We start from the raw sequence: 25,761 nt of genomic DNA on the forward strand, positions 1-25,761 counted from the left end.
GCCATGTTTCTTTTCCTTCCAGTGCTTCAGGGTGTTTGCAGTCATGTGTTTGTTCCCATTATTTACCGTCTGACACCCCACCTGGAGTAGATGGGCAGGGGCCTGCTCTGTCTGCGCCTCTAGCGGCGACAGCGTTCCTTAGGGCCGTCTCAGTGTCTCTACCGTGAAGACACCATAGGACCACAGCAGGAACAGCAGTCCAGCAACCCGGTTTTGATATATTTCTAATGGAAGTCATTCTAGGACTTTCACTCCCCTTTCCGTGCATGATTTGAAGGTTACCCTCCTGCAGTCGTTCGTCACAGTCTCGCTCTCTGCACGTCACCAGCCCCTCCATGGTCCAGCATGTCTGCACTGCCTCAGGACTCGGTACCAGGCCGAGCCCATCACCCGTGCCACGCTCCCAGCTGAGATTCGTGTGAGCTGTGTGTGTGTGGCAAACGTGCCCGAGGTAGGAGCCAAGGGAAACCAAGAAGCTTGAAGGCCTCTGGAAAGGTTTAGGCCACTGTCTTGTCAGCTTCTCCTCTGCTCACATTCAGCTTTGCCTTCTTGGATTTCCTTTGGGGGGCGAGAACAGGCACTAAGGCAGGTCTTTCGTGGGAGGACTCCCCTGGAAAGCGAAGGCACTGCAGGGCTCCTGTGGGCCTTCCCTAGGGCGCAGGGCTGCTCCGCCTCATGCCATTTCTGATTACGAAAGGTTTCACAGGAAAGATCCACTTTCCCATAGCGGGGAAACCTGTACATCTGCGTGCACACACACGTGCATATTTAAAGATTTTATACATGTTTAAAGTAAACCACCCTCCTTTAACCACACGTTCCATCGCTGCTACTACAAAATTCTACTCCCTCCTTTGCAACAAACCACCTTGAAAGGGATGTATCTGGTTCTTGGTTTCATAACCTTCACTCTCTAACCACGCCAGTGATATTCTGACCACCGCCTCTACCCCACAAGAAAAACTGTCAACGTCACCAGTGTTCTCCATACTTTTAAAACGCGTGGCCTGCTCTCCACCTTCACCTTTCTCAGCATATGACAGTAAGTTGACACAGCCTGTATGTTCCATTCTTAAAGTAGTTTGCTCACCAGGCCTCTAGAAAACAGCGTTTCTTGGATTTCACCCTCTGCTGTACTCTCGATCTCAAGCTTGTTGATCTCTCTTCATGTCTCCAATTCTACATGTGTGAGTCTCTAAAGCTGCCCCTTCACTTATCTGTGCCACACTCACCCCAAGGTCATCTCTTTAACCTCATGGCTTTAGATGACATCTCTATAGTGATAACTCTCAAATTCATATCTTAAACCTGCTCCTCTAGTTATTCCACTGCTCAGGCAAAATAGGCGAGTGACTTTTGACTCCTCTCTTCCTTCCCCACTCCATAGAAAATCGGTCCTCACATTCTTTAAGTCCTATTGTCCTGCTATCTCACAAATATGACCCCTATTGCCAACCCTCATGACTGCCAGCCTTGCTCAAGACATTATCTTTTCTCTGTTCATAAACTTATTTTTTACTAGGAAATATGTAAAATAAAATGTAAATATTTTTATTATATTTTAAACACTTATCTTAACATACCCCTTTTTTTCTCTTATATTAAGCAATTCAGCTACTGCTGTACATGCTGGTTATTTCTGATAATAGCAATCAAAATTATTCAGAGGAAATTAATCAGAGTTTCTTGGTGGAGAGAGAGCTGGAAATATATGGCTAATTGGACCAGCTACGAACTAACTAGCAGACAAATGCAAGAAGTTTGGAACTTAGGAAGTTAAGTATAACTCAACAAATAATGAGGGACCCAGTTTTAGAAACACTGAATGGAATCCTTTGTTTCTTTGACTCTCCCATGAGAACATGGCCCCAAACCACCTGCAGGTTATGTAGGCAAAAGCCCATACACTGACGGGGGTGCATCTTCTCTTTAAATGGGAGACTATGTATTTTATTATGAGGTTTTCTGTTTGAATCTTATTAAGCAGAAGAAGTATTTGGTTTGTTTTGACTTATATTCTGTCTCAGGAAAGAAACCCACAGAAGGCTTCGAGGTGCCATGAACCGAAGTCTTCGTCCATGAAGGAAAGGTGCAGGGGAGGCAACGTCCCTGCGTATGTTTGTCATCATGGGAAACTAACTTCCAGAAAGATATTTGTATTGTAGAGGAAAACATTTCTTCTCTTTATCATATATTGTCCCTCTTATAGTCCTTTTTAGAGACTTAGGGGTTCTCTTCTAAATTAAAAAAAACCCACCAGAATATTAGATTATAATGCCCTTCCTTTCCTCTATAAAAAATTAAGCTTTGGTTCTTTAATTTAGAACTCAGTCAAAATTATCCCTGTTTTTCTTTTCACATAACTTGTATTTCTTACTGTATTACTTCTTGGATTCTGCTTAATTATAAAACACCCTTTTCTGTTTCTTTTCTACGTATCCTTTATGCGAATTTCATTTTGAAAGAAAATTTAAAAAGTTTTAAAAATTCTTCTTTCTCATGTGGGATATCTAACTGTTGTTTTAATAACAGCTTGAGCCTTAGTTGTAATCCATTAACCAAGAGTATTTACTGTTTTTTTAAATATTCCATTTGTTCCTAATTTGTTTTTTTTGTGTTTTTGGTTTGTTTGTTTTTTGGATGCCAGGCATGTGGCTCTTAATAAAAGTGCCATTTCCTGTGTTTTGTGGAAGCAAATTCTCTGACTCACAAGACTGTTGCCTCGGTAGATGGCCTGTGGTGTGACAGGCACGGTCCTGACAACTGGGCTGAGTGGCTAGAATACAGAGCACTGAGGGAGAATTTCCAGCTCATGTCATTATCAGTCAAACAGGGTAGATTTGTACTGACTCCCCTTTCCTTCATGTTTAAATTCCTTTAAGAAAATTTTATATTTGTAATCTTATTTCATCCTTGCTGGGTTTTCTGCAATTTCTTTTCTTTTTTCTGGGGGTGGGGGATTGAAACAATGAGGAATAACTGGATTTTTATACCTATATTCAACAGTAGCTGGAAAATAAGCCTGGAGGTTCATGACATGTGATAACAGATTGAAATCTGGGACACAAGTGGCAATTTCATCTCTTTCATTGAGTTTCATGATGCTGGAATTCATTCCAGTATCCAAAGGCAAAGAGGCACACAGCCCAGTGCTCTCCCAAAGCTTCCTTCCAAAAGCAGACATCTGTTGTGTGTTAACAGAAAATAAAACAGAGGCGGGAGGATTGTTTGTTCCTGGGTCTTTATTAGCGCTCCAGTTTCTCGGAGAGGAGAGTGGGAAGTGTGCATATCATCTGCTCAAATTCAAGTGTCATTGTCATGAAAATTAATATTATTTGACAACGTTTTTTTCTTCTTTTGATGTTAGACAAGCTATTGTATTCTCTGCACAAACACTTCAGCCTGTTACTTGGGTTAATGCAACTTGAAGTCAGTCTTAACAAGGACCCATATCCAAACCCTTGGGAGACACTGGTTACAAATTAAACACCCTTAACTTTTTGTCACACCTCTCGAAGCAAATGTTCTCCTCTATGGGAAGAGATGCTCTATAGTTGTCTTTACTTTGGGTAAAATTAACACCACTTAAGGTTCCTCATCAAGTTGTCACTCCATAAACACTTGGAATATTGCTGCCCCACGTGATCCAGTGGAACCCTGGAGAATTCGCTCAGCTACAAATTTGCCACATATCAGTGCTTTGATTCTGCGGTTGCCATGGCACCCGGAACAAATTCTCAGTATTAGTCCCTCAGGGCGCAAATTAAGAGTCCCCAGCAATGGCGAATGTCAAGCGCTTCGCTTCCACCCTGAAGGGATGGAAGCTGGTTTAAGTTCTTAAAAAGAAAAGCAGCTCGTGAGCTGGAGTAGATGTTTTAATAGAATGCTGTGTATATAAATATCAGTCGTAGAAGACCGTCTGCGTTAATACATTCTAAAGCAGTGCCGATACTTTTTAGACTTATTAAGGGACCTGTGTCCATTTATCCACCCAATTCTTCAATAAGTTCACTATATAGAGATAAAGCAATGAAATATTCTAGACTGAAGTGATGCAGTTGTCTAAGATATTATAATTAAAGGCATAATTATTATGACACTGAAAAATAAGTAGAATCACATAACATAAACTATGCATTTAGCAAGTTTCTCAGAAGGCAGCGCCTTCCATGAGCAAGGAGCCTCAGTCACACGCTCCTGTTGGCCTGGCTGCTTTTCCCGGGGAAGAGCGGACTGTTTAGGATGTTTCAGCTCCAGTTACAAGTGTCTGCCCGCTCGCTTCTTGTGGAGGCTCTGCGCCCGTGAGTGTGAGCGGGGCCCAGGGGACCCGGGGAGGGGACACGGACCTGACCCTGGGCCACGGCCCCTCACTCGCTGCGCCACATCCCAGGGGACACTCCGGCCGCCGCCCAGGTGCCCTGGAGCAGGATGGCAGCCCGCCGGCCAGGAGGCCTCGCCAGGACCCCGGGCGCGCAGCATGTCACTCCGATGCCACTCCAATGCCACTCCGATGCCCGCGACGGAAATCGGTCCTGCTCTGGAAACCGATTCTCCACGGCCTCCCGTTAGGTTTCGATACAGATTCGTAACACACATCCAAATGGGATTTACGTGCTGTTATTTGCAGCATCTAACAGGCTTTTTCTAGCCTTGTTTGTTTCATTTCATTTTGTTTTATATTTCTTTTTTAAAAAAATGTTTATTGATTGATTTTAGAGAAAGAGGAAGGGAGCGACAAAGCACGATCTGTTGTCCCAGTCATGTAGGCAGCACTGGCCGCTTCTTGTTTGGGCCCTGCCCGGGGTCAAACCCGCAACCTTGGCGCCGCAGGACAGCGCTCTAACCAGCTAGGCCATCCGGCAGGGCGTCGTTTCCCTTATTTTTCCAATGATAGAAGTTAGTATTTTCCAGGAATTGCTGCTCCTTTTTAGCTGAGGTCATCGTCTCCATATTACCAGGGCATAAAATTGTAGCCGGGAACTTGTCATATTGCCAGCTTGGTCAGATGATAGATATGGGTTCAATATATTTTTTTTGAATCATAAATTTTTGGGAATCCACTCAGATTTTAGCCAGACTGCCTGGGCTCTTCCCAGAGTAGCAATAGGAACAGAGCAATTATTTTGTACTCACAGTAAATATTGAACTGGATTTATCTGACATAAAAAATGTTTTAGGATACTACTGATACAGAACTTTAAAAAGTATGCCCTATTTTCTTGGCAAAATCTTTTAACAAAAGTGGAAAGACATCTGTTGCTTCAGCCTATCCAACATCCACTTATTAAAAACAACAACAACAATAAAATGCAAACACTATTCCAAGCACGTGACATCCATACATGAATAAAATGTAGATCGCTTAAGCATGGGACTTGCATTCCAGTGCAGAAAGACTAAGACAGTTCATGTAGAAATCATGTAACTGTTAGAAAATTAATCATTTAGATATCTGGTGAGAGCTAGAGACAGAAATCAAACGGCTACTAAAATTTAGTGTGATGATTGGGAAAGGTAAGCAGCAGGCCTACTGGAGGACCTAAGGGAAGCTTCATCTTCAGGCCCGGGCGCCTGTGTTGACCTCTCCTCACAGTGCGTTACAAGGACCAGCAGCAGCAGCTGGGAACCTGGCGAAACGCAAAAGTCCCGAGCCCTGCCTGAGACCAACTGAAGCATTATTTACACCCTGAGCACTTTTTAGTGCACTTAAACCATGCTCAAAATTAGATTAAAAGTATATTTATTTCTTATTGTAAATTTTATAAAATCTGGGCACAGATTTAGAAAATATCAACATCTAGAAGGCACCACCAGAATTTTTAAAAATAATTGTACATAAGAAATGTTATGCACTACTCACAATGTTGTAAGGATTTTTTTCTTAAATTACAAAGTTGTATTATGAAAGCTAAATAAACATTTTAATATCTGCAGATTCGTCTATCAGCATAATGGACTATAATTAAATAATACTTTTAGTAACCATTCCGGTCAATTCGACTTTTTCATGATCATACTAAAAAAAAATGTATAGGAAGTGATTATATGTGTTCCTGATATAATGTTTCAGATATTTCACTACATAATGAGTAAAGAAAACATGAATGTTAAGACTTCTGGTATACATCTCCAAGATATCCTATGGTACCGGCAGATGTTCATTCTATTATTGAATGTATGCATTAATTCTATTATTGAAAAATAGAAAAATAAATGCATATTCTCACATACTCATGCAAACACACAAAAAAATGTATGCATGATAAGAATTGCCATGCAAAAATATAGAGCTTGTTTTAAAAGGATTTTATCAATCATTTTGAGTCAAGCATTTTCTACTTTGCTTTCAGCTTGATGATGTCCTGAATCAGATCCGTAAGCTCCAGAGATCTCTAGATGAACAGAAAGAAGCCAATGAGAACTTGGAGGCTGAACTCAGGCACTTACAGAACCGGTAATTATTTCACCAAAATGTTTTCAACTCAAGATTGGGACCTTAGAAAACAAACTCTTGATATCTTTCTTTGAAAAGAAAATCTTGGTATCTTTTTTTTTTCATATTTTTCTTAAATATCAGTAACATTATCTTCATTAACTAGAAATATTAATGAAAAAAGCTTACATTCCATACTTGAATCAATGGGTGTCTAGCACTTATTCTATTTTTCCTAATAGATGTTGGATGTTATGACAAAGACAATTTGAATATTCAAAAACAACGTCAGTTCTAAAAGGTGTAGGATTTCTGAAAGGTAGAAGGAGCTTCCAGAATATATTTCACAAGAAGCAGAAATAATGTTAATATCTACAAGAAAAAAATAAGTTGTAAACCATGCAAGTTGATAAAACAAGCAGTGTATTAAGTAAAAGTAATGGTTTAAGTAATTGACAGACTCGTGCACATGTGTTTTTATGTACGTGGCGGGGGTGACATGTTGTGGGGAAACGTCTTCACCCTGGAGAGGTAGCAATGACCGTGGTATGATTCTCGACACAAAGCAAACCTGGGCAGCGGTGTCTAACAGTATGCTCTGTATTATAAGGAGGCTGAAAGGACAAGGTAATTTATACAGATATTCTCAGAGAAGTGAGTGATTGCCTGTGATTGAAGCTTAGGAAAATCAACAAGCACCTCTAGGAAACTAATGGGGCTTTTGACATTTATCTGGGTGGACATTTTGCAGTAAAACCACAGGAGAGCCTACAGCATCGGACAGTAGAAGCAGGTGTAAATCAGGCTGAAATAAAGCTGTGGTTTCACTCTAGAGTTGCATGAACAAAGCCAAGTGTAAAATTGTACTTAGTGGGATATGTCCTTAAGACCTTTTGATACAGTGCAGAATACTAATACTGCTTCATATTTAAGTTTAGTTTTCCAGATAAAGAAATTTACTTTAAAAAGACGCTATATAAACTTACATAGCTATTTCCAAATGAAGCCAACTTGTAAAATTTAATTCAGCTATAAATATGCCTGATCTTCCTCAACACTGCCCCATTAATTAATGGGAAAACTGAAAACTTACTAACTGATTTGTGAATAAAGCTTACTTTTATATGGGAAATTAGCATATCTCTCTCTAGAAGGGTCATCATTCCCTGAGCCTCTCTTACTGGCTCTGTTTCTTTCTCTAACTTGAAGGCCGGCCTGACCAACAGGAACCGGAGGCCTAGGGGAGAGGGGTCAGTGCTGGCCTCCCACTGGCCCCTGGGTGTGCACTGCTGAGCGTGTTTGCAACTCTCTGTGGCAATGCCTAGTCTATGTTCTGATGATGAAACGTGAATTTGCTTACTATTGCTGGACACAACTGAGAACTGAGTGCAGCTTTGAGAAGCTAAATGCAGCTCCCCCTGCCTGACTGTGTTTCTCTGCTTTTCTGTGGCTATGCTGCATGTTGGTGGGGGGCCACAAAAGACACCTTTCTCCCAAGATCCCAGATACAGGTGAAGAGTCCCCCTGTATCCACCCTCAACACGTGACTTGCCTTCTGTAGCAATTCCTTGCACACAACCCATCTCCAGACCAAAGCTCATTAAGGGGAACCACAAAAGACCCTGAATAGTCAAAGCGATTGAGAAAAAAAGAGCAGGGTTGGAAGTATCACTACCTGATATCAAACTATACTATAAGGCTACAGTAATCAAAACAGCATGGCACTGTCATAAAAACAGACAAGTCAATGGATCAGAATAGAGAGCCCACAGATAAACTCTCATCTATATGGTCAATTAACCTATGACAAAGGAGGCAAGAATACACAATTGGGTAAAGACAGTCTCTTCACTAAATGGTGTTGGGATAACCGGACAGATACATGGCAAAAAAATGAAACCACCACTTTCTTAATCATAAAAAAGTATAAACTCAAAATTGATTAAAGACTAAAATGAAAAACCTGAAACCATAAAACTCCTAGAACACACAGGCAGTCAACTCTTTGACGTCCCTTTCGCCAGTACTCTTTGGATCTGTCTCCATAAGCAAGGGAAACAAAAGGAAAAATAAATGGGACTACGTCACTCAAATGTTTGCGCGCAGTGAAGGAAACCAACGAAAGGAAAAGATGAACTGCTGACTGGAAGAAGATATTCGCAGTGATACGTCGGACACGGCGCTCATATTCAAAATACTTAAGGAACTTATACAGCTTAACACCGACAAAAACCAAACACTCTGATTGAAAATTGGGCAGAGGACCTGAACAGACATTTCTTCAAAGTGGACACACCCATGCCCGATGGACACATGAAAAGATGCTCAACATCACCAGTCATCAGGGACCTTAAGCATAGTTTATATTGAACAACCTAAAAAAAGATATTACAATAGGGAAATTTAATATTTTATTGCAGAGTGCCTCAGATTTATGGAAAATGTGAAGCAATATATACAGAAAATAGTTTGCCTTTGGTTCTTCCCATGTTTTTAATAATGCCTGTCTCATGACATGACCCCGACAGAGGTTAATAAAAGTATATGGGAGAAAATCTGTTAGCTGATTTTAAATCAGGCGGTTGAGATATTGTGCACATTTCATACCAAAATGCAAAGGTCTTCGGTGTCCTGGCCTGGCCCTAGCTTATTTCTGGGAACAAAGATGGGATTGGCATGGGGAAGGGGACAACCTCCCAGGCATTCTTGCCTTGGTGGGTGCACCGCTCCCCACACTGTGGATCAACTTTCTGTTCATCACACCAGATGCAGTGCAAAGCTCGGGAATGATTATTTGCTAACATGATCCATTTCTAAATCATTGCCTATCTTTATTTACTTCTATAATTTTCACTGCTCATTTTTTTCTTCTTTTACTCAGTAAATTAATTCCAAATGAACAATCACGTGATAAACCAACTGGAAGTGAATTCCTATTTAGGCACAGCTCCGTCATCTTGGAATTTCCATTTTCCAATATTCCTAGATTCCTTGTCTTTATCTTTTGTGCTTAATTACCTGTTTTTAATAGACTATTACTCATAATTTAATAAAAAATAACATTATTCATGGTAAAAATTCTAGTCTTTTAATTTGAACTCAAGCTTTTTCTTGTTTTATTTAAGAATCATCTTTATGTTTTATAGCTGCCATGCTTTTTTGGACCTCTTTGAAGATATTAGGTAAATATCTACTTTTATTCTGTTGTGGGTTTTCTTCTTCTTTCTTCCCAGTTCCAGTTTTCTTGTTTGCTGGCTTCGACCTTTACTATTCTGGCCCTTCTGGCTTCACCCAGGATCGGCCAACGTCCTGGGGGATCTCAGCGTTCTGAGGCTGCCATCTCGGGTTCATTCCTAGGCCATGATTTCTAGTGGGATTGTGGGAAACTCTCTTCTTGTTTGCCGAAGCTTTGGCTCCCAAACAGCCTGGGAACTCATCGGTGTTGTGGGCAAGCTGGCTTCAGGTCCTGAGTTGGTCCTTCAGTTCCCTGTGGGCCCTGGAGCTCATTTCCCCCCCGGCCCCACCCCAACAGCGGCCTGCGCCTGGGTCGGGCCATCACAGAACTGGCATCATCTGCAGGAAAATCGCAGGAGATGACTGGCAGTCATCAGCTCACTTCCAAATGGTTCTCTCATCTCTGCAGTTTTAGTCCTGCTAGTGCTGTTGCACCTACACATTTCAAAAATATATGATTTCGCAGCTCGGCCATTTGTGTTCCAGTTGTTTGCAGTCGCCTTGGCCTGGAGTGATCTATCTTCTCTTATTTTGAAGCAGAGGTCCCATCAATTGAATTTAAAATTATATGATGCCACTTTTTTTAGTTATAAAATGTAGTTTTCACATTCTGATGTCATCCTCATGGGATTATTCTGTCTACTGATCCAAGTAGGACTGTGGGCCATCATTTTGGATATGATTCTTTGGTCCCCTCAGTAGCTACTCATTTGAAGATATCAGAGTCCCTGGGCTGTAGAAAACCAGATGGTTATGTAACACTTGACCGTTTCTGCTGTAACACTGTGTTAAGTTGGAGACACTGGAAATTTCTTTTTTTTTTTTTTTTTTTTAATATATCTTTATTGATTTCAGAGAGAGGAAGGAAGAGGGAAAGAGAGAGAAATGTCAATGATGAGAGAGTCATTGATCGGCTGCCTCCTGCCCCCATCCCCGACCGGGCATGTGCCCTGACCAGGAATCGAACCGTGACCTCCTGGATCCTGGGTCGATGCCCAACTGCTGAGCCACGTCCACTGGGCAACACTGGAGATTTCTTACGCTGGTGAGTGGCAGGGAGAAAACTCGCTGCTCTCACCCCGTCTACTCAAGTTCTGTCTCTCTCCCGTCCATGGAGACTCTGACACAGGCAGACAACCAGCGCCATGCCCTTAAATTCACCAGATCCTCAGGGTCATAGGGCCTGTGTGGACTAAACGCCACAGCGAGGCACACAGTTTCCACTAAGGCATCCACAGGTGGCTGAGCTAGGGCCTGCTACAGGGAACCAGCGTCCCCTCCACCTGCTTGGGAGCTTTAGACGGACTTAGTTTCTCCTAAGGGCCATTTCAGTTATTTTTAAAATGTTGAATTGCTTAATTATCTCTGTAATTCAGCTTAGGAACACAGTTACACCTTAAATATCTCCAGATGAAGAACTGTTCACCTTTGTACTTGCATTTATCCCTCCTGGCCTCCAGAAGCACACAAGTAAAAATATATAAGCTGGAGGTAAAAATGCATAGTTTTAAGTAAATTTTATTTTACCCCAATTTTGTGGATGATTGTTAATGCTTTAGGTTTAAAGCAATGATTAGTCATTTTCGATGTTCGTAAGTGGTCAGCCCATACCACAGTTTCCATAGTCTTGAATCCCTAAGTTGATGTCACTGTTCAGGTGACTGAAGTCCATTTGTAGGTGCATGTGTGTAGGGGACAGCTCCTCAATACTTTCTTATCCTTTCCTCCCAGCTTAATATTCAGAATTTCACAATATCATGTTAAACTTCTAATAAGGGTCATAATCCCAACTCATATTTATTAACTGACATAGTGGGGATTAGACCCAGATTAGTATTTTTTTAGCCCATACATATCTTTGATTGAATCTATTGGGGTGACATTGGTTTGCAAAACCATACAGGGTTCAAGAATACAATAGAAAACGTCATCTGCTCATCCATCGTGTGCCCATTGCCCCCACACAGTCTCTCTCTGTCTCCATTATTTCCCTTTTGTCTTATGTTCTCTCCAAGCATTTTAAACATTTAGGTTTTAGGTTTTTTCCCTCTGAGTTAGGAGAGAGCTTTTCCAATTTGTTAAATTTCTATTGCTGCTAGTACTCTGATTTAGGACAACTTTAAAATCTGTTTTACGGGCTTTTGCCTATCTGTGTCTTATGTCTAACATCAGTCATCTCCATCATTGTCTGGTCCTGGCCTCTCCTCACACTGCCCCGTGCCCCCCTCGTAAAGGCCTTTCCGCGTTTTATCTTGTGGGAGATGCCTACAGAATGAAACGCGCAATTTCAAAATGCACGTCTCCTTGGAATGTTTATTCTGACTTCCTTTCCTTTTCTCATATTTTTCTTTGATCAAATGTCCTTGCTGTTCATTTTCTTCCGTTAACTGTTTTGTCTATTTAAATTTTCTTCTATGAAGAGACATATATTCAGGTCAAATTACGTGCCTTTTAAGACATTCATTTTCTAAAATTTTGTGCAATTCGTACCTCGTGGTCCAAATGGAAGAGAGAAAACCTGACCCGCTCAGCCATACAGCAGGAATGACAGTTGCCTTGACAATGGAGACGGTGAGTCACAGGGACCTGGGATAAGAATAACATTTGTTCCAGCTGTTGATTTTCAAGCAATGAGAACCGTGGCACTTTGGCAGTTAGTCGTATTGGAAACGCTCTGACACCTTCCTATTAAAATACCTATTACACATCGCGGACTCTGAGAACATTCCAGCAGCGGCGGAAAATCGTGTGTCATTTTTTGGTCTGGAGAGAGCCCAGCGCTTCTGTAGGGGGCTCAGGACCCCTCCCCGTTCAAGCAGGACCTGGGCTTCAGTCGTCCTTCCCTAGGTTCTGCCCCACATTCATCCCGACCTTGCTTTCTGTCCTAATTTAATTTCTCTTCGCCCTTTATTTCAGTAAAGTGTGCATTTTGGTGGCAGCTTTTAAATCACCAAATGAATGGTTTCCTCTTTCTACCTTCGCTCTCTGTCATTTTCTGCCACATTCTCCCCTCTTGTTCCAACAGGGACTCTCGGGAGGAAGGAAAGACTCTGAACTACTTCAGGATACATGGCCAAGAGAATTGACTTCAGACCCTGTGCTTTAAAGGCTTTCTGCTTGGCCCTGACAACTTCTACACTATCTTATAATCCATGTTCGATACTTGGAGTCTCGTCTAGCCACAAATTTATAAAGTTATGCAAAGATAGTTCGCTGCCAACACATTTCTTTGATGGTTTATGGTCTAGAATGTTCTGTAGTAGCTTTAGGTCATTTAAATGTTACTTGGGATTTAATACAGTCATTGCCAATACAGAATGATTGATAATAAAACAGTGCAATAAATTATCTTAAAATTAAATACAGAAAATGTGTTTAATGTGCAGAATAATCTGTGATTCCTAAGACTTGCCCTGTGCCTTCTGCAGTGGCTTACATCAGCAGATTTGCATTACTAGGGAATATTTAGGGTTCTCTAAAAAGGAGCTGATCTGCACTCTCTTTTACTCAGTTTCCAGCATTGAAAATTAAACTTTCAAACAGCACTGGGTAACAGAAATAGTGTGAGCCAGATGTAAGCCATGTAAACAAATTTTAAAAGTTGATGAAATTAACTGTAATATAGTATATATAGCCCAACATATCCAACACATTACTATTATCAATGTGCAATAAATATAAAAAATGAGATAAACCAATAAATGACAAGATATTCTATGCTCATGGATTAGACAAAATAATATTGTTAAAATGTCCATATGATCCAAAGCAAACCATAGATTCAGTGCAACTTCTGTCAAAATTCCAGTTGCATTTTTCACAAAAATAGAAAAAAAAACACCCTAAAATCTTTAAATAATCATAAAAGAAGACTCTGAATAGCCAAAAAATCTGGAGGTTGCACACACTCTGACTTTAAACTGTATTACAAAGCTATAGTAATCAAAACAGCATGGTATTGACAGAAAACAACACACAGATAAATGGAACAGGATAGAGAGCCCAGAAATAAACCCACATATACACGGTCAATTAATTTACAACCAAAAGCCAAGACTATGTAATGAGGAAAAGACAGTCTCTTCAATAAATAGTGTTGGGGAAACCGGAAACGCACAAAAATGAAAAGGGACCACTGAAATGAACCCGAAATGGCTGAACGGTTTGAACGCAGTTCCTAAAACCATAAAACCAGAAGAAAACATAGGTGGTAACTCCTAGACATTGGTCTTGATGATGATTTTTTTTGGATCTGACTCCTAATGCAAAGGCAACAATAGCACAAATAAACTACATCAAACTAATCATTTTCTGCACAGCAAAGAATATCATCAACGAAAGAAAAGCCAGCCTTCTGAATGGGAGAAAATGCTTGCAAACCACATATCTGATAAGGGGCTAATAGCCAAAATATAAAAAGGAAACTTGTACAACTCAATCGCCAAAATAACCTAAACAATCCAATTTTAAAATGGGCAGAAGATCTGAATAGACAATTTTTCAAAGACATAAAGATGGTTGAACATGGCTAATCACTGGGGAAAATGCAAATCAAAACCACAATGAGTTAACCCCTCCCACTAGTTAGAATGGTTATTTTCAAGAGGACAAGATACAGCAAATGTTCTCGAAGACGTGGAGAAAAGGGAACCCTTATGCACTGTTGGGGAGAATGTAAGCTGGTGCAGCCACTGTGGAAAACAGCATGGACAACCCTCAAAAATTTAAAGCAGAACTACCATGTGATCCAGCAATTCCACTTCCGAGTATTTATCCAAAGGAACAAAACACTAATTTGAAAAGATATCTGCCCCCCTGTGTTCACTGTAGCGTTATTGACAACAGCCAGGACATGGAAAGCCTAAATGTCTCCGGATGGATGAATAGATGAAAGAAAGTGTGGGGTGTGTATACCCAAAGGAATACATGTAGCCACAAAAAAATAAATTTAAAAATGTCGCCATTTGTAATGACGTGGATGAACTTTAAGGGCATTTTGCTATGTGAAATAAGTCAGAGAAGACAAATACCATATGATATCACTTACACGTGGAATCTAAAAAAGAACCAGACAAGCTCATGGATACAGAGAACAGATTGCTGGCTGCCAAAGGAGGCGGTGGTTAGTGGTTAGTAAAGGGAGGTCAAACGGTACCAACTTCCAGTTATAAAATGAGTAAGCCCTAGAAAGGTGATGTGCAGCATGGCGACTATAGTTAATAATACTTAATTGTATATCTGACAGTTGCTAAAAGAGAAAACCTTATAAGTTCTCATCACGAGAAAAAAGTAAATTCTTGTAACTGTGTATGGTAACGAGTATGAACTGGATTTCTTGTGGTGATCACCTTGCAATATTTACAAATATCAAATCATTATGTTGTACACCTGAAACTAATATAATGTTTATTATATTAGTTATACATGTCAGTTATACTTGAACAGAAAAGAAATATTTTTTAAAGCTTGCATTTCTTTCACACTAGCGCAGCACACCCGTGTCGGTACCAGCCCCACGACCATTGCTCAGTAGCCATTTGCGGCTAGTGGTTGCCAAGCTGGAAAGCTCAGAAGCAAGCTGTGAGGCACAGAGTAGTTAAATTCCCTCCTTCTGCAAATAGTACTAAACATTAGAGGAAAAGAAAGATTTATTTTAATACTAACTCTATTTTTTTATGTACATGTATCTATTTAAATAGATTATAATTTTTTTTAAAAGAAAAATTGAAGTTGATGTCTAATCTAGGTAAACTCAGTGAACTACGTAGTTTTCTGTCATATTGCTTCTAGGCATTTGTAACAGGAAAATGCACACACCTTTAAATCAGATATGTATAAAATTGTGGCCCTTTGAAATAGTTCTATTTTACCATCCTTTATATATAGCAGGCTCTCTGGAAGGATTTCAGTTTAATTTCAGTCTCATTTCTAGCAGTTACCATTATTTGATCTTGGACAAATCACTTCACTTCTTTAAAAAACTGTAATATTACCGATTTTATGGATGTTTTAGAGGTTGGAATAATATAAGAACTGGCCTAATGCATGGCATTTACTTTATAATTAATGTAATAAGAAGTTCCTCTTATATCACAACACCTTTAGTAAATTAAGAGTAGACAATAACAAGATGAAACTTGACAAATGGCTTATTGACATGAGGGAGTCTCTGGGAAATGTATTAAAGGAAATAATGGAAATTGCTTACTGTTGACTAAGTATTGAGACAGTGAAGTAATGTCTTCACATATATTAACTTTTATAATCACCATAGCTCTTTAAAGACTTACGTCTGTTTAGAAATTCCTTATCAAAGACTTTATGCTTCCTTGTTTTTATGTTTTATTTATGTGGAATGGAAGTCTCTGGGTCAATAATTACTGAACGTATGGGAATATAATTTTGGATATCCTGTTATAGGTCGTCCCCTTTTCCTGCTGACAATGCGTTTTCACCAATACTAACTGGATTCTGCTGAGATATGAAGTGAACACGTATTTTCCCTGATGAGCTATTCTACCATTCAACTGTCCAATGTGTTACTTACTCTCTGGGGGAGTGAGAGACGGAGGCCCACTGTCCCAAGGTCTGATCATTCCTGTTTGGGGTGACACTGGTTAATGAGATCGTGTAACTTTTAGGTGCACAATCGTATAAGACATCATCTTTGGACAGCACTGCATGCTCACCACGCAAGTCTAGTCGCCTTCTGTCACCATATGTGTTCCTTGATTACTATAATTACTTTGGCTTTGTCTGGACTGTTTACAAGGGTCATTTTTTTACCTCAAGCCACAAGTTAAAAATATCCACCATTGTCCTCTGCTTTGTCTTTAGTGCCCTCCCTCTACAATTTAAACAAATTCTCTGATTGCTTGTATTTATGTTGGAAAATATCAGTCGTAACAGGGTTCTATTTTATCATCCCCACTGACTTTCAGGAATGTCTGTTTCTGAATAAAGAAGTATATTGTGTGGAAAAGCAAGTTACGCACGTTCGTGGCGTTTTACAGCACCGTTTACAGATCTGAAATGCAGAATTACCGTTTAAATTGGAGTTACTCAAACTTAAGCCAATTCAGTAAGTTATGCTATGAATCATCAGTTTTAGAAATACCTTAACACTTCTGATTTGCAAGAAAATATGCAATATTTTGTGGCTTAATATTATTGGCACATCTCTCTTAAAAATCTGCACCATCCAGTAGATTTGGAGTCATTCGAGGCCTTTGTGAAATGTTATCTCCTGAAAACTCTTCTCTGTAGAAAGTATGTTACTATCAAAATTTTTTTTCTAATTTTTAATCAAAGCTATATATGTACATGCTTTATCGAATCAACTATTCCTCACAGGTGTGCGGACACGAACAGCATTTCCTATCATTGGAGTGTCATTTGCTCCCTTTGGTCTTTTTGTCCAAGCTCTAACTGATCTGCTTTCCACCCCACTGTTTACATTCTTCATTGATTTCCTGCTTTGGCAGATAATTTAATTGCCTCTTTCTTCACCAGACAGGCACATTTCCTCCCGAGTATCACACCTCCTCTCAATAGTTTCACTGAAAGCTTGGTTATTTCAACATCCAGAGCTCCGATTAATACAACTCTATACGTGCAGCAGACTTGAGCACCTGCTCAGCCACGACCACTTCCCTCCCTGTGCAACGTGAACCTCCCAACCTGCTTCTTCGCGGCCTGTTCTCAGGCAGGAAGACGGGAGTTCCCTGTCTGCCTCTGTTTCCCTGGGCAGCATTTTGAAAACCGGGGTGAGAAATCCGGGGTTGGCGTGGGCCTCAGTTCTCGTGCTTTCCTCTTACACCCCACAGCCCCGCGCACGCTTTCTCCCGAGTTCCTCCGCCCTCCTGACGTCCCGCCCGCCTTGACGATGGGCCGCCCCGGCCCTCCTGTCTTGCTGGGAAACCCTACCTTTCCGACACTGTGTTATTTCAGCCGCTCCCCAGTGGATCGGAAAACTCAGCCTCCCTTCAACTTTCTCTAACCTTGTTTCCTGCTGCCGCTCTGGTCCGGATCATCCCCCCCCAGCCACAAGTTAAAAATATCCACCACTGCCCCCCCCCCCCCCCCGCCCTCCTTCCGACTCCTGTCTCCAGGCCAGCACCCGTCTGCCTTAGAGGGGGGCCGAGAAACGCACTTTCTGTTGTGTCGCTCTCCAGTGGGAACCTTCTAGCAGCCTCTCATTAAACTCAGAGTAAACATTTGAACCGCTGACAGTGACCTATGAAGGCCCGGATGAGGCAAGCCTGCCAGGTGGGCCTCCAGGCCCCTCCGTTCCTTCTTGCAGCAGCAACACTGCCGTTGGCTTTTCATTCCCGGGCCCCAGAGCTCTGCCCGTAGCTCTGCTTTGGCACCATCTGTCTCCATGGCCGTGACGTCACGCTCACGCTTTCCCCAACGCCTTTCTCTTGTTTGAGGTGACAGCTTACGTGTTACTTCCTCGGTGGCATCCCCTGATCCCATAGAACCTGGCCGTGAATCCCCCAGCACCCGATCGCTTAGTATGTGTCACATACCTGCACGCATGGAGGCTCACGCTCGAGTCCACCACCCACGTTTCTACCCCACGTAAGCCTCCCGAGGCCAGGCGCGCCTGTTCTACTCTCCAGCCTATGCCAGCACTTCTGCATCGTATGTGCGAGTACAGGTGCTGAACGAATACTCATTGAATTCATATAGAAATAAAGGAGTTTGTAAAAACCAACATTTGGAGGCTTAACAGAGCATCAAATTTTTCAAAGAATCTTAGAGAACTAGACCTGGAAGAAACCATCAAGATGAAGAACCTCATCATCGCGTCCTTGTAGGAATCCCTCCCATAGCGCTGCCTGCAGGTGAGGCCTTCCCAGGTCGGGGAATTCACTCTATCACAAGGAATTCTTTCTGTTTTCAGGCACTGCCTGTCATGGAAAAAAAACTATCTTTTTACATTGGATTGTTTTATTTATAATCTTATGGCAATAGTTCTCTCACGTTTCCAAACTAATGCTGAAAATGATGCGTGCATTTTCTTTCCTTTTGCGATTTCTTCTGAAACAAAACCACTCAAAGATGCAATTGAAAATGAAAATTACTCTTACATTCATTGAATGTTAAGGACTGACATTTCATTTTGAAGTGTTTTATGGCTGGAATTCTTTAACCTTTATAGTTGTGAGTATACGAGCACAGCATTTATTCTTCGATTATTATTTATTAACTGTATTATTTTCCATATGAACACCTGTAACCCTCCTTTTGCCCCACCCTGGGTATTACATTAATTTCTATATTCCTGGGCACAGTTCCCATGTTTGACTGCACTACAAATAAGAAATTTTTATTTTCAACCAAGTGAAAATAATAGACATAAAAGAATTTTATATAAAGTCTTCTATTTTAGCTAACACTAAAAAATATTTATAGTGTTCATTTTCCCATAAGTTTTTTTATTATCAAAAATAAAGAAAAATCTTTGGGTGTATATGTGTGCATTAGAGTAAATGTAGTAACTGTTTTGAAAGAGAAGATTCATATGTAATGTGGAAAATCCAGTTGCCTACATTAGCTCTGTGCGTATGTGTGGTTTAGAAACATATATGTACTTTAGCTCACAGAAAATTGTAATGTCATAAAATGAGAAAATATATTTGAGAGCATTTTAAAAATGTTCAAGTGAAGTGTTCTCATATTGCTCACTGCAATCATGAATGATTTTCAAGAATGGGTGTGCAGTTTTTCAAATAAGTAAAATGTAACACCACTCGCAGACAGTTGCTTTTATAGGCATGACACAATTTGCAAAATTGCATTATTTTATTGTGGTTCTTTGTTCTCTATTTCTGACTTATTTTTTTCACCGCTGTTCTTTGGGATGTAGATGTTTGCTTCCACAGTGACCCACCTTCTCTTAGCTCTTCTCTGGCACTATATTAGACACCTCTACAACTGCACTAGGTTTTATGGGTCACTTATACCATTAAATGAGTTATTGTTTCAGCCCAATGAGTTGTATTTCCAAATGGAGGCCTGTCGAGCATCATTAATCTAGGACAATGGAAGTGTTTGGTGCTGTAATTACATATCTGATCCTTTTAGGATTCTGGCTGAATAAAAAATATAAACCAAATGTGATATAATGGTATTTTAGACATTCTATTGAAATCTAATAAGAAAAATGTTATAAAAAAGACAACATATAACAAGTGTTGGCAAGGATGTGGAGAAAGGGGACCCTCGTGCACTATTGGTGGGATTGCTAATTGGTACAGTTATTATGGAAAACAGTATGGAGATCTTCAAACAATTAAAAATAAAACCACCCAAGGACCCAACCACTCCACTTCTGGGAATCTAGCTTAAAAAAAACAAAAACATTGTTAACTTAAGAGACTCTCCTGAAAAATAGAAATGCTGAGTTGAAAGGCAAGGAAGCTAATAATTTGTAGCATGTGTTATCAATGGTCTCTCACAAAAATACCCTAATGTCCACTGCTGTTAGGGCATTAACCCTAGTTCTCTCATATGTATTCATTAATTAAACAAATTTATAATTGGCACCTACCCTGTTGCAGATGTTGCACTCTGTCTGGGGACAGATTAGACAGATGGACACGGTCACTGATGTTCGGGTGCGATTGTGAGTGCATGTGTGTGTGGAGGGACAAAGCAGTAAAAACAGATGAAAATGTTATTAAAATTACATACTATTTTGAGTGCTCAAAAAAAACAAGGAAATGTCAGGATACTGCATAAACAATAGTGGGGTGTTTGGGGCTACTTTATGGTTTATACTTTTCGTAATGATCCATAGAATGTCATGGCTGAGAACTATAGTTTGACCAGGACATCTAAAGAGCTCTTAGCCCTGGCTGGTCTGGCTCAGTGTTTAGAGCATCGACCCATGAACTGAAGGGTCCTGGGTTCGATTCCAGCTAAGGGCACATACCTCGGTTGCAGGTTTGTCCCCGGCCCTGGTCAGGGTGCATGCAGGGGGTGACCAATCAATGTGTGTCACATTGGTGTTTCTCTCCCTTCCACTCTCTCTGAAAAGCAATGAAAAAAATATCCTCAGGTGAGGATTAAAAAAAAAACAAAAAATACTGAAGAGCTCTTAGATATTCCAAAGCACTTCTAAACACCCCTGCCAAGGATCTTGGTTTGGAAACGGGAAAATTTCCATGCACAAATACTTTGATAAATGCAGACCATTCACTCAGACCACCCCAGTCTCACTGCCCAGTTTGGTGCCTGTGTTCAGAATTAAGAAGCAAGAAAACGTTCCCGGCACTTGTATCAAGTCTGTTTTCCTCCAGGAGTCACTTAGCTTCTCAGAAGGCGCTTCAGTCACATGGAAGGTAGCCAACCTCTCTTACTTTCGATACAGTGTATTTCTTCCCCGTCGTTGTCTCACGCTTTGCTTGGGTTCTTGCTAAAACAGTCTACTGCTTTGCGTCTGTCATTCTGTCCAGCGCCACGGACTGTTCACGTACTCGTGTCCACCCCAGATGACCACTGGAGGGAGATGGCCACGGACGTGGAGAGCTGCAGACCCCGGGTTTTTGTTGACTTCCCCCGTTCGCATTTCTCCCAGGCCTGGCCTCGGGGCCACCTGGACTTGCAGTGACACCCTGCTGTAATTCCGATTTAACTTTTCTTGTGGGAAACTATGCAAGCGCAGGAGCTCAACATCCTTTAACTGAAATAATTATTTTTCAAATCCCCTGAAAGCAGTTACATAATTCAAGAGAAGCACAACATTCATTGCAGGACTAGCAAAATGTTCACCACAAAACGTTTTGTTTTTTTTGTTTTTTTGAAAAGGAGGTTTTTTTACTTAACAGCTTCTTCTTCTCTAAAGGGAAATATGGTGTTTGTGTTCAGAATTATAAAGCAAGAAAACATTCCCAACACTTATATCCTAAGCTGGGCAGAATAAATATGTTTATCTATGTCCTTAACTATATCATTGCAGTTAGACATCCTGACAGCTTCTTCTTATGGGGGGCATCTGCTCAACATGTTTTAATTTCTTCAGAAGACAAGCTCCCATCTGTAAGGAAATTATTTTGTGTCATGACTGAAGCCACAAAAATTGTTTTCAGGGAGGCTGTGTGTGTGCGTGTGTGTGTGTGTGTGTGTGTGTGTGTGTGTGTGTGTGTGTGTAACACAGAGAGAACACCGCGGAAGCCTTCTGGTTCGAACCAGGGGAAACCAGCTTGCAGATGTCCCTTAGAACCCAGGGTCTCATCGTGAATGTTTGTAAACTTGGCCTTTTATAATCATTCATGTGACTACTGAGCCCCTTTATGGTTTAATTTTCCGGTTCAATTTTCTTCGTCTAAAATATAGAGCCTTAGCATCAGAAATACTTATACACTTTAACATTTCTTATATCAAAAGATGCTGTTTACTTAGAGTGTTAAAAAACTCTAGTGGCAATATGAACAGGTTTTTTTTTTGGAGGATTAATAAACAAAAAGGTGAAAATGATAAAACATTAGTATCATTAAAAATATATCATTTTTCCTTTTCTTTGATTTTGTGTGTTTTGATCCCGGCTGGGGAAAGGGGTAGAAGCTAGCAAGAATTATGTCCCATCTCATTTTCCTTCCCCTTTCATTCCTGAAAATACAGTCAGTTCACTTCTCTTACCACAGACTGGGTGGCTTATAAACAACAACAGCCAAAAGCATTTATTTGTCACAGTTCTGGAGGCTGGATATCTGAGATCAGGGCCCAGCATGACCAGGTGAGGCCTTCCTTCAGTGGCAGCCTTCTCTTTGTGTCCTTTCGTGGTGGAAGGGCCTAGGGAACTCTGTGGGGCCACTTATAAGGGCACTAATCCCATTCGTGGGGGCTCTACCCTTGTGACCTAATCACTTCCCAAGGGCCTCACCTTCTGACACTATCACATTGAGCCCAGGGTTCTCATGTGACATTTTAGAGACACGCTAAGACTACGGCAGCCTCGTCTGTCAGTCTCTGCCTTCCTTGCTCTGCGCTCTCACCTTGCAGCACCCGTTTTGAACAGAGAGATACCTAAAAGTCTGTACAGTGTCACTTAAGGTTTAAGCTAAATACAACCATCACTGAGGTTCAAAACAGACGCCCCCGGTGTGAGCAAAGCCCTGCACGTTCCCACACCAATGCCTGTGCAGGTAGCATTGTTCCAGCAACACCTCCGAGTCCTCCGAGCTGACCCCAGGCCCACGCCCAAGGCCTCGAGCTTTGTTCCTGTGTTTACGGCAGAGAAAGCAGTCCCACTAGCCCGCTCGTATGTACCGGCAAGATTATATTCTGTTCTGACACGTGATTTTAGAGAGAGCTAAAATCCAAAGCGAGATTTATCTACAGACTATCAAATTATGAATTAATATATTCAGCAATGTCCCTTAGGTTGTTTGTGTGAGATTGCCAGTCGGGAAACACTGTCTAGATGGGGTAACAGCTGTTCCCGTGAGCACATATATGCGACGGCAAGAGTCAGTTTTGCCTGACTCATGAAGGCCATAAAGGGAAGAAATGATCTTGCGTCTGCGTTATTACTAATATCTTGGCTACCTAGGTGCACCACTGATCATTTTTCTTCCTCTTATTTTAGATGATGACTGCGGGCGATGAGACTGTCATCCTGCAAAGCTTAAAAGCAGAAAAGAAAAGCTTACAGACTGTGCATTTTGTGATTGTCACCCTGGCTGTTATTGTCTGCCCCATGGAATTGCTACCTGCCCAGCCTCACTGTTTGCACATCATGAGTGTCAAACAACGTCATCCTTCCATGAAAAGCTTTCCCTCTTTCCAGACAACCTGAGCATTTAGGTGAAGTCATGGTTACTTACATATTGAGGGTTTCCTATTTGTGTTTCATGATTTATATTAGTGTCTCAATAATTAACTTTATTGTTATTATTGCATCTCATTTTCCACCCTATTTTCTGTAAGGTCCATCATTCTATCACATTTAGTTATTTTAATCATCTCATTCCGCTTGGAAAAGCAGATGTTCTGTCCTATCTCATGTGGCATGTCACATTTACAAACTATTTAAATTACTTTAAACCTGTTCTGGTGTCGCTTTAAAAGCGGAACGTGGTTGACTCTGTGTTTGGTTGTGGGTGTGTATCATATACACATGAAGTCAGGCAAAGAGTAACCACGGTTTCCAGTTCTCTGCATTCTCACTGGATCACTTGATGCTGAGCTGAGCTGGCCCAGAGGTGTTTCTGGAAGTTGTCTCCATCTACATACATCAAATATAAACCTAAAGCTCACTGGGTGCTTTTAATATTCTATTAGAAAGACTCACAAAGATTTTATTTATATGGCAAAGCTTAGGAACAGGGCTTCTTGCCAAGAATTTGCCTGGAGACCAACTTAGTCCTCTGTGGGCCTTGGGCAGTGGCCACAGGCATGACCTGTGCGGCCAGGTGACCTGATCACATGACAATACCGCTTTGCAATGAACTTTTAAAAATAGCCACCCTTATTCAATTCCTTCTGTGTGCTGTCTACCAGACCAGTAGGAGTCACAGGAAGAGGATACCATTGATATTATGTCGAAAAGGCCCACACCTCTTCTGAAACTTGTCCAGTCCCAGCTGGGTAGAACCTTCCGGGCCTCACTTTCCGTCCCATGTCTCCTAGACCCCAAAGCCCATTTCCATCCCCTCTGGGCCCCGGTACAAAGATGCTGCCATATTTGAAGGATAGTGGTGGGAAGTCTGACCTCAATTTTATTTTCATGAGAGGTGCCCCTGTGACTGTCTAACCACTGAATCAAGGAAATCTACTTTTTATTTAGAATATTTTATAATTATTGCAAACATCTTGTCATAGAACTCACCCTCAATTAGAACAGATGTGGGTTCTTACCTAGGATTTTGTTCTATGTCTCACTATCAAACCTATAAAATTTACATTTAATATTTAAACCTACAAAATTCATATGGTTTTCCAACACTGAAACTGCATAATGATTTTCTGGCTTCAAATTTTTAAGTATTCAATATAAACAGTATAGACTTCATTTTATGACTAGTAATTTTAATAAATGGCATTTTACCATCCTATACACTGTTCATCTTTGGTGTTCTGTATTAACTTATACCAAATTTAATTTTCTTTTTAAAATTTCATATTCCTTACCATTTTATATATGTTCTATTTAAAAGAATAGGGTTTTAACAAAGAAAGTTACATTAAATAAAGGGAGGGTTTTTTTTAACTAGAACTTATAAAAAATTATGAAATTATATTTAATTACAAGTTGATATGAATCCTTTGTTCCCTGTGGCAAAGAGAGACCTTCTATTTCCAATACCAACATGAACCCCCTTTTAATGTTATCAACACCCTTATACACATTTTTAAAAACCTAAAGTGTAAATAAGTAAATGTAATAAATTAAAATAATTAAAAAATAAAGGTTATTGTAATAGTCTCATAACTGAGCCACATCTCCACTACACTGAGGGGATCATGGCTGTATAGATCTGGGAGCCCCGCATGCCTGGTCTCTTTCTTACAAGATGTGTGATTTTGAACAGTTAACCTTAACCTCTGCTCTATACCTATAACATGGATACTATAACCACTACATGGAATTATTTGACAGTAAAATATGTTAAAAGTATACAAAATTTGGCATAATTGCCAGGATACTGAAGAAACCCAATACACTTTAGTTTCCTATGAATTATTTGGAGGACAAGCACTGCTCCTATCTCAGCCAAGAGCTGGTAAAAATACTTGAAACACCTTACAGAGTTCTGATAGATAGTGTTTTTTAAGGTTTTGACTTTTAGAATACGCCTATATAAATATGCTTTAAAGCATTCGTGGTGGCTTACTGAATTTAATCCTATATTTATAAAACAGGGCTTCTATTTTTAAAATCAACCACCTATAATGATCTGGCCGAAACACTGACTCAGGTTTAATTTTTAGTTCTACAAATGGAGAAACTTCTACAGGGAGGTAATTAAAGGAAAACAGAAGCCTTACGTGACTTGTATTAGCAAAATACGTGGAAGACTTCTATATCTAAGAAAGAATCAACATCAGTGATATAAGGCAGGAAGGAATTAAAACCGAATGTG

At 40.5% G+C, this 25,761-nt stretch overlaps 1 protein-coding gene across 1 annotated transcript in view; it reads left to right on the forward strand.

Moving 5' to 3' along the window:
• The window catches only part of CCDC102B (coiled-coil domain containing 102B), a 100,397-nt gene extending 75,037 nt beyond the window's left edge, over positions 1-25,360 (forward strand). The window contains exons 7-8 of the mRNA XM_016211996.2: positions 6,351-6,454; positions 23,265-25,360. Coding sequence (XP_016067482.2) covers positions 6,351-6,454; positions 23,265-23,268 — 108 coding nt within the window. The 3' untranslated portion in view covers positions 23,269-25,360. The remainder of the gene's footprint in view (positions 1-6,350; positions 6,455-23,264) is intronic.
• The last annotated feature ends 401 nt before the right edge of the window (positions 25,361-25,761 follow it).

Source organism: Miniopterus natalensis, chromosome 7 (assembly GCF_054644295.1).
Source record: "Miniopterus natalensis isolate mMinNat1 chromosome 7, mMinNat1.hap1, whole genome shotgun sequence".
In the NCBI taxonomy this organism is placed as follows: domain Eukaryota; kingdom Metazoa; phylum Chordata; class Mammalia; order Chiroptera; family Miniopteridae; genus Miniopterus; species Miniopterus natalensis.